At 44.7% G+C, this 9935-nt stretch overlaps 1 protein-coding gene across 11 annotated transcripts in view; it reads right to left on the reverse strand.

Moving 5' to 3' along the window:
* tnikb (TRAF2 and NCK interacting kinase b) overlaps positions 1–5994 on the reverse strand; it is a 64587-nt gene extending 58593 nt beyond the window's left edge. For 6 of the 11 annotated variants that reach the window (XM_046044418.1, XM_046044365.1, XM_046044401.1 and 3 more), the window contains exons 1-2: positions 5482–5993; positions 488–553 (exon numbers count right to left, since the gene is read on the reverse strand). In XM_046044418.1, coding sequence (XP_045900374.1) covers positions 488–553; positions 5482–5589 — 174 coding nt within the window. In that variant the 5' untranslated portion in view covers positions 5590–5993. Of the gene's footprint in view, positions 1–487; positions 554–5481 lie in introns of all 11 variants that reach the window. The other 5 variants (XM_046044349.1, XM_046044375.1, XM_046044340.1 and 2 more) reach the window with 2 other exon arrangements.
* Between the last annotated feature and the right edge of the window lie 3941 nt (positions 5995–9935).

The raw sequence follows: 9935 nt of genomic DNA on the forward strand, positions 1-9935 counted from the left end.
GAGGCACGTGTGCAGCTGAAAGCGTCAACATACAGAGCAGAGAAAGGCAGAGACACTAACTCCAAGATTACGTCTGACTACATGACAACATGGTGTTGTACGAACGTGTGAATGAGTAACTGAGAGAGGGGGTACAGCTCTGTTATAAACAAGGTCAAACCAATGATAGGGTAACTGACTTTCAGTGCAGTGGTTATTATTGTGAAAATACCCATCAAAGATCATTAAAACACCACACCTCATTACCTGCAAATGTACTCAACATGACAATTAGGGTTCTTAGAAATTGTTTTCCACCATCAACCTCTAACTTAACACAGAGAAATCAACGAATGGTTCTGACATTAAAAAGGTTTTGGTGTTTCTGCATCCTTAGATTTTTCATTATACAATAAAGCACAGTATATAATGTAAATGTAGCTTGTGCATTGTTTATAGGAGGAAGCTTCACACACCAGCACGTGAGTGGAAGATTATTTAGTCTTACCTTGTAGACCTGCCCATAGGTGCCATTTCCAACCAGTTCGACCAGCTCAAAGATACCAGCTGGGTCCTGAGAGGGAGGGATGAATGAGGAGGAGGAGAAAGCACAGGGACAAAAAGCAGAGTTAGTTAGGAGGACATAAACTGGACATAAGATGGATGTAGGAATTTGTGAGTGTGGAATTTGACCTTCACACACAGACACACACACACTGAAAGGTTGCACGCATACCTGTGGTATTTCCCTGTAATATGAGGTTACCTAGGAAGCTACAGCCCTGGTTTCTCTCGAGTCTTACAGAAACCACCCCATGTGCAAGTCCACACTCATGCAGATGAGCTGCAGTTTAACCAGCTTCTGTAACTCAATGCGATCTCTAAATCACTGCGTTTACATTCACTGAAACTCCCAAGTCACAGTAATCTGAATTCTTAAACATGCTGTGAACAAAGGACCACTGACAGAAACCTGTTTGTGTCCCCAGGTTTCTGTGTGGTCATATGTATGACAAAGACTGCAGACTGGAAAACTGTTGCTCTGACAAGCAGACAAGTGAAAGGGAAAATTGTTTTTACGTAGAGATGCTTCTTCGTATCCAAAATCAGTCCATGCAAAATCCAATAAAAATTGAAACTGAACATAAGTAGGTTTGCATTGGTGAGCTAAAACCTGCGACGTCTTGGGAGAAACTGTGTCGTTAAAGCAAAAGCTTGACATTTTGGAAAATATGCTTATTTGCTTTTTTTTTTTTTTTTTTTTACAGAGAGTTACATGAGAAGATCAACAGCGCTAATGTAAATATGAAGCTACAGCTAGTAGCCAGTTAGCTTTAGCTGGCTTATCAGAAAGACTGGACACAGGCTAACCTCTAAAGCTCACACGTTAGCCTTTACATTTTTACTTTAGAGATATATTAAGCATTTAAAGTCCATTGTTTTTGTACAGATTAAACAAAGATATGATGTGTACTTATGGTGACTGGATAGTTTTATGTTTAGACAAAGCTAGGCTAGCTGTTTCCCCTCGTTTCCAGTCTTTATGCTAAGCTAAGCTAACTGGCTGCTGGCCAGACATGAGAATCTTCACATCTAGTGTCAGTGTGAAAGAAAACATTTCTTTTAACAATATCACATGTGAAAACCATCCCTGTCTAGACGAAAAAAGCGACCGCATGCTGCTAAATAAAGTTTTGTTCCAGCTGTATTTTTAGTAATTTATGTTATTTACGAACGTCACTGTTTTTATCGAATAAAGGTTTTTTTCGCACCTCTGGAAAGAAAACGTCAGCTGTTCTTTATACAAGATCAAATTACTGCCTTATCCTTTGTAGCGTTAAATCTCAGTAGGTAAACAATCACTAACATGCTCAAGTGATAATAAAAAACTTCATTGTGTAAAATTGATTGAATGATTGTGTACCGACGTGGAGCCTCTGTGTCTGTATTGACACACTGGTTAAAACTTAAGTGTGTTGAGTTTCTTCACCTTAAAATCTCAGATTAACAGTAAAATGCCGAGTATGACGGGTGACAGTAACCGTGGAAATCCCCCACACAAGATAACTGTGGAGGAGGGAATTCAAACACTCACAAGATAATCTTATCTTCAGGCTGATTAAAATTCTATAAACCTCCTAAAACACATATCTTGATCTTTATGCATACCTGTGTGGGTGCGTGTTTGGCATTAGTGTGCATGCATGCATGCATGTGTGTGTGAGAGAGAGAGAGCATACAGTAGGCCACAAGGGACCGTAAAGGACGATTACAGTGGAGCCTCCTGAAGAGGATTAGCTTTAAAAAGCTGCGTTCATTTTCACTCAAGGTCAAACAAACCCAGAAGACCAATGCCTCATCTGCACACACACTTACACACACACACACCTGTACACGCCTGTTACAGACTTTACTAACTGTCGGACCACACAACGGAAAAACAACAGCCAAGAGCAAAGGGAGATCCAAGGAGCTGATGCAGAATTTAAGGCCCACCTGAAACTTACTGGCGGCCAGGAGGCCTGTGAGATTTCCCCTTGATAAACACCTGTACACAAGTTTGTACCTAATGATTAGGAGACGATCAGAACACTTTCAGAGCACAAAGCATAAAGAAAATGTAACGTACTAGTGCAGCTTTAAAGAAGAAACAATGCTGTCGGATGAGACGTTAAACCGTGACTCCTGATTCACTGTGGTCATTAAAGATCTACGGCACTTGTCGCAAACAGTAGGGAGTTCCCCGGGTGTCATGGCAAAATTCCCAACCTGAGCTTTCACCATCTGGCCATCTAATCATCCCCCTCAGGCTGATGTGTGGGGAGCGTTCTGGCGCTAAATGGCTGCCGTGCATCACCCAGGTGGGTGCTACACATGGGCGGTGGTTGAGGCGAGTCCCCCCTACTTCACTGTGAAGCGCTTTGAGTTTCCACGATAAAGATTGTTATTATTATTATTATTATTATTATTATTAATCAGACATGGACGTAGTTCATTGGGATTTACTGTTTTAAGGCTGCTTTTTAGTGTTGGTGTTGTCTTAACAATGAAATGTGCATTTTAAGACTGAAGTTGTTCCCCTGAGAGGCAGCGAGAACATCAGCACTGCAGAGAACAGTCTGACGAGTAAATAGTTCCCTACCGATCCGCCACCTATACGACTTCATTTTAAAGGAAACTTCTGGTCATTCCTGCTGGTTTCACACATTACTCGCTTACTTAATCATAACTAATACTGCTTGAACAGACAGGTCAAGTCCTCCAAGCTCAATGACACAGCAGGTAGTTGAGAATGCATCTCACACCGCGGCCATTTAGTAGCTGTACTTGAGCTCTCTGTCAAAAGGAAGCAGCAACTTCACACCTTTGCTTCTGACAGACAAGAATCATAAATCACTCTGCCACTCTGCCCACGTCAGGCAATCCACGCCGAAGGTCGTTTTACAAACCACCGACGCTGTTGTTTATCTGGTGATAACGGCAAGCAGTCAACAAGTTTCATTGTACTGGTTTGGACGAGAAAATGAAAGTAAATGTTAAAATAATTATGGCAATTTGTGATTCATCTTTGAGCTACGGCAGTTGTTTTTGAAAGCAGTGGATCATTCTGGCAGAGTCATGCTAGACAAGAACTAGTTCTTACGACATGTTTGACATTTCCACATCAGCAGTTTGGATGATTTTATCCGCTGGTTTGTTTACGACCTGTCTTGATTGTCTTGCCGCTTGTGTTCCTGACTTGTTGTTCTAGAGATGTTGTCACATCTCAGCAGTGGAGCTGTAACTCCAAAAATAGAAATCAAGACCCGGCTGTGAGTCTTCCTTTAGCAGAGGGCTAAAAAGCCCTCGTTTTCCCTCCTACCCGAATTGCATTTTGTTTGAATAATGGGAAAGGACATTTGGTAACTAAGAATCCAGAAGACATGACCTTTGTGTAGCTCTAAGACTCCAACAGCTTTTAATACGGTCCCTGACCAGAGCTGTCAGAGGGACATAACGTCCGCCTGTGTGAACAGAGTCAGTCTGTGTGGAGGACGAAGACTTCGGCTCTAATGGGAGATCCAGAGAGAAGAAGAGGAGGTGGGGAGGTAAATAAGGAAGGTGAAGATGGGTCAAACTACATGAGGGGATGATCAGAGGAGGATTTGGGATTCGACACGCTGCAGAAACAGGAAGTGTGTGTCTGCTTGCGACAGGCTTTACGTCACACTGAAATGTTTCCCCCCAGCTCCGTCCTGGGTGACCTAATTTCTGGTCCACTGAGGGAGAGAGCAAGGATTCTCGTTTTTTACAAGAACACGTACATCTATTCTGATCCTTCTGTCTGTCACACACACACACGTTCAGTCCCACCCGGTCAATCATGTCCAGACTTGATTGTTGCTCTGCAGGTACAACTGTGTTGCATAAGCAGCAGGCGAAAAGGTGGGGAACAGAAAGAGGGGCTGTGCATAATCATAATCACACACACACACACACACACACACTCACATGCACATGCACACACACACACACACTCACATGCACACACACACACACACACACACTCACATGCACACACACACACACACACACTCACATGCACACACACACACACACACACTCACTCACATGCACAGTAGTATTGAGTTATGTAGATCATTTTGAGCTGAGCAGTTAAATCCAAATTTGTAAGTTTACATTTATCTGAATTTGTCATCACTGTCTCCCTCACACACACACACACACACATTCCGCCACTGTCTCCTTCTGCACAGCTCATTTCCTCGCGGGCGCGCACGCGCACATACCCACAAACAGCCCCAGCGATGCAATGCTGCTGTCGCCACAACATCACGAAATGGCGGAACTCGCTCCTGTTGCGGTTATCATCGCTTTTATTCACGGTGTGTGTTTGTATGTGTGAGTGAGGGAGTGCGCGCGTGCGTGTGTGCATGCATCGGAAGCCTGATTATCTGTGTGACTTTCACTTTGTGTGTGTGTGCGTGTGTTGTGCACCTGTCAGTGTGCAGGCAGCTTAACATCTGCCCCACATAACACAGACAGAGCGGCCTCTATTATGCTGTCTGACGCACGCGCACGATGGCGGGTGCACGCGCGGCAGCAGCAGCTCAGGGCCTCATTACATCACGTCCCAATTGTTAAGAAAAAAACTCCAACAACAAATAATAACATGAGTGTCGGTGGGAGGCTACATGATCCCTCACTCAAGCCTGATTTCCTCAATCACTGGCCGCCGTGCACGAGCACTACAGCCCCCCACACACATACAGGCTATAGTACGTGCATGCGCACGCACACCACCAGGCGGGCGGCAGCAAAGCCAGTGGAAGGCGCAGGGAGACGCATCCATGCGCTGTGGAGAGGAGGGTGAGGATGGGGAGTAGAGGGGATGAAAGAAGGAGGAGGGGGGGGTGGACAGGTGCTCAACAGCCTCACACGCACGCGCACACATAAACACAGACTCCACACGCACGTGCACACACAGAGAGAGAAATTTACCCGTAGTGCAGACAGGTCTATCTCGTCCAGACTCCGCGCTGGGGAGTCGCTCGCCATGGTTCTCTCGGTATTTACGGGACTCAAGATGGAAGCTTCCTCAACGACCATCGACCGAGAGGTGCAGAGCGGCGGGGATGAACACACACAGACACTCCTCTAAAATAAATAAATCCCCCCACCCACCCCAAAAAAATCCCCCAAAATCCTTATGCAGGCTTTGCTTTCCCGGGTAGAGAAATGACCGCTCCGGGAGGGACAGAAGACGGAGGAGGAGCGCAGGAGGGAGGCGATGAGCGCGGAGCTCCAGGTGCTACATGCTGCTCGGCGTGGTGAATCCGGTCAATCTGGTACCTCGATCCCCAATCTGGACTGGAGCGGGGAGGTCTCGGGGTGACACACAGAGAGAGAGAGAGAGAGAGAGAGAGAGGAAGGCAGAGCACAGCAGCCGAGGCGCACTGATCACACTCCGTCTGTCCGTCCGTCGGTGTGGCGGCGCAGAAACGCGCTTCCCGGGAGTGGCCTGCGAGGAGGCTGCGCTACACACAGAGACGCCCACAATGTCACACACACACGCGCACACACATACACACACCTTCAGGGTGAAAAGGCAAATTCACACAGCTGTCTCTTCCTGTATGGCAGCTTATTAAGGACAAAACTAAGTGACAATCAATCAGGATTCTTGGCTACAGGTCACATAACCTCAAGCATTAACGGTGAGACCCGAGGGGGAAGGGACGCTGCCCTTTCTTGTGGAAATGGCCTTTAAAAAACCCCCATGAGACATTTTAAGGCTTCATTTATGTCTTAATGTCACATCAGAAAGACACATGCAGCAACAGTAGTGCCCTCTGTCCTGTCTAGCCCCAGCTTGTGTCTCTCACATATTCCAGTTCCTAAAAATACAGAAACACAGACATGGTTGTTCAACTAAACTAACTGCTGTTCTCAAGGTATTTCCAGGATCCTCAGACTCTTCAAACCATCTGGATGAAAAATATTCCATCTGCTGCCTGATAAAAATATCTCTGTACTGTGTTTTGCAGGTAGGAATTACATCAGTTTTGCTCTTTTTGTAAAGCAAAATATGAAAGTGTTATTTTTAGATGGGTAAAAGAGTCTCTGAGGAGTCTGGAAATACCTTCAGAACGGCGGCCAGTGTCATTAAACTATATACTCAGTTTTTCAGATCACCAGCTTTTTATTTCCCCCCAAAATCTGGTGCTTCGCTCTGAGACTCGAGGCGCAAACTGGGGCTATGCTCAGCCCTTTTAATGCATCCACACCCCAACAACCACACAGAGAAGATCTTTTCTTCTCTCGAGGAGAAGAAAGTTCAACTGCTGAACTTTTCCAAGAATTATACGTGCATTTCAACCCGTGTAACGTCAGCCCTGTGCCCCGGGCTGCCTGCATGTCGAGGATTCAGAGCGTGCAGGGACAGATTTGTAAACACTGAAACCACAGTGGTGATTTCACAAGCCGGGCAGTCACTGTTCCGAAGCTTCTGACTCACCTGCGGGACACACCCACGATCGTGTCTGTGATCACAGACTGAAATCTGTTGACAAATGAACAATAGTTAGAGCAAAACGCACACAAGACACTTCAGTGCATTGTTGCTTTAATGCCATGGCTGCTTTCAAAAACATAAAAGTAAAAGGTAGCTGTGTTTAAATCACCTGTGTTTGTGAACTCCTGTGATGGAAAAGGAGGAAAAACAGACAAAAAAAATGAAATCAGAAATGCGTTTTTGTTAAATAACACATGGTATCGATTATATTTTATAAAATATTAATATAATAACAATAATAATTTGTCTAACACACAGTTCTGTGCAGAAGTTTTAGGCAGGCGTGGGTAAAGTAAGAATGATTTGTTAACAGGTTATAATTAATAATTAACAACCTGAGTGAACACAGAAAGAAATCTAAATCAAATCAACATTTAACCACTCTTCAAAACAGCATCAGTTCTACTAGGTACACATACTTTCTGAATGAACACAGCAGGTTTGTAGGTTGGTGGAAACATCTTGCAGAATTACACTGATCGTGTTGAACCGGTGATCATTAGCACCTAATTGTTAAGCCATATAACTGGCGACGTCACGTTAAAATCCCTGACTTTGTGCAAGTGTACCTCGAAGAACTGATGCTGTTTTTGAAGGCAAACGGTGGTCGCACCAATAATCCATCAACATGTAATTCAGATTCTGATAAACCTTGTCTAATCACACAACTCAAATCATCCTCGCTCACTTTTCTGCCCCTGCACGCTCGAGTCTCGACATACTGTTCATCTGAATCACTAAACCTGTTAGTGGGAAAACAAAATGTAATTTGGCTTAAAGCAAATCACACTAAATGATGCGTTTTAAGATGAATACAGCTATTAATATAATGTGTTTCTATGGTTTTTGTGTGTGTGTGTTTGTGTGTGGGTGAGGTCATGCGTCTCTCCTGTAGGTATACAGACAGTTTAGTTCTCAGGACACACCTTAATCAGTGATGCCATGCCAAGGCAGGTATTTCCCCACACAAAATCACTACCTCTGACTGAAAACATCAGTCTCTCCAAATTGAACGTTATAAGCATCACTAAGCTCTTATAGTGTTGGATTACATTACACTGCAGGTGTTCATGCTAATGTGTCCGTATCCCTGTGTGCCACGTTTGGGGTTCACGTCATTCATTTGTAAGCAGTTGTGCAAAATTAAACGTCAAGGATGAAAGTGACATGAGAGAATTAAAGATATATATACACTACATTGCAGAAAAGTATGTGGACACCCAAACATCACACCCTTATGTGATGTTCATACGTGTGATTCTGTCACCTTGTTCATTAACCTGCTGCTCTTGCAGCGTTCACTCTTCTGGTTTTTGCTGCAGGGATTTGATCCCATTCAGACACCGGAGCATCAGCGAGGTCTAACACTGATGTTGGTGATGAGGTCTGTGTTCCAGTTCATCCCAAAGGTGCTGGATGGGGTTGAGTTCAGGGACTGGGTGCAGACCAGTCAAGTTGTTCCGCACCAAACTGGGGAAAAAAAACCATTTACATTTACGGAGCTGGCTTTGTGCACGTCTAAAATATCAGGTTTCCCTTCCTTGGACCCAAGGAGGCCTAAATAAAACAGGGGAAAACATGGATATGAACAGGGATCTCCGTAAACTTTTGGCAGTGTAAGATTCAGATTGTGTTTCTGTGGCTCCATCTAGTGGCACAAACGAGAACTGCAGGAAGGAGGACTTTAGGACAGCGGAGGTTTTCTGAGGACAAAGTTGTTTTTTTCCATTTTCATCAGTGGCATGTTTTTCCTCTTAGCGACAGCATGATGAAACCTGCGCAAAGACGGATGGAGACCAGAGAGAAAAATATTCAGTGATCATAGAGGAGGGAGGAGGATGCTGGCACATTCAGACTGATAAGTTGTGTTTCTTTCACTGAAATATTCCTCTGGTGACTTTGATCTCGTTCTGGATCTGAGGCATTTGCAATTATACAAATTATTACAAAGATACTAAACATATAAAAGGTGCCTAGTTCACTTGTTGAACAGCGAATATAGGAGGGTCCCTGGTTTGATCCTCCAGACGATCCAGTGCTAATCCACCCAGGTGGACCATGTGGGGATCAATGAACTTAAAAGCAGACGTCTACTTCTGCAGTAGCAGCCAGTATCCCAGTTGTGCTCATGCACAAGAATATGGAAGTTCAATGTTGACAAAATGTAGTTCCAAAGGAAATGGCTGTCTGACCGCAAGGTAAGGCACTGAAAATATTCTTATATGTACAACCCTAGTATATACACTGCTCAAAAAAATAAAGGGACCACTAAAATAACACATCCTAGATCTGAATGAGTGAAATAATCTCATTAAATACTCCTTTCTTTACATAGTTGAATGTGCTGACAACAGAATCACACAAAAATTATCAATGGAAATCAAATTTATCAACCCATGGAGGTCTGGATTTTGAGTGGAAAACCACACTACAGGCCGATCCAACTTTGATGTAATGTCCTTAAAACAAGTCACAATGAGGCTCAGTAGTGTGTGTGGCCTCCACGTGCCTGTATGACCTCCCTACAACGCCTGGGCTCCTGATGAGGTGGCGGATGGTCTCCTGAGGGATCTCCTCCCAGACCTGAACTAACGCATCCTGGACAGTCTGTGGTGCAACGTGGCGTTGGTGGATGGAGCGAGACATGATGTCCCAGATGTGCTCAATTGGATTCAGGTCTGGGGAACGGGCGGGCCGGTCCATAGCATCAATGCCTTCCTCTTGCAGGAACTGCTGACACACTCCAGCCACATGAGGTCTAGCATTGTCTCGCATTAGGAGGAACCCAGGGCCAACCGCACCAGCATATGGTCTCACAAGGGGTCTGAGGATCTCATCTCGGTACCTAATGGCAGTCAGGCTACCTCTGGCGAGCACATGG

Source organism: Micropterus dolomieu, linkage group LG01, assembly GCF_021292245.1.
Source record: "Micropterus dolomieu isolate WLL.071019.BEF.003 ecotype Adirondacks linkage group LG01, ASM2129224v1, whole genome shotgun sequence".
NCBI classification, from domain to species: Eukaryota; Metazoa; Chordata; class Actinopteri; order Centrarchiformes; family Centrarchidae; genus Micropterus; species Micropterus dolomieu.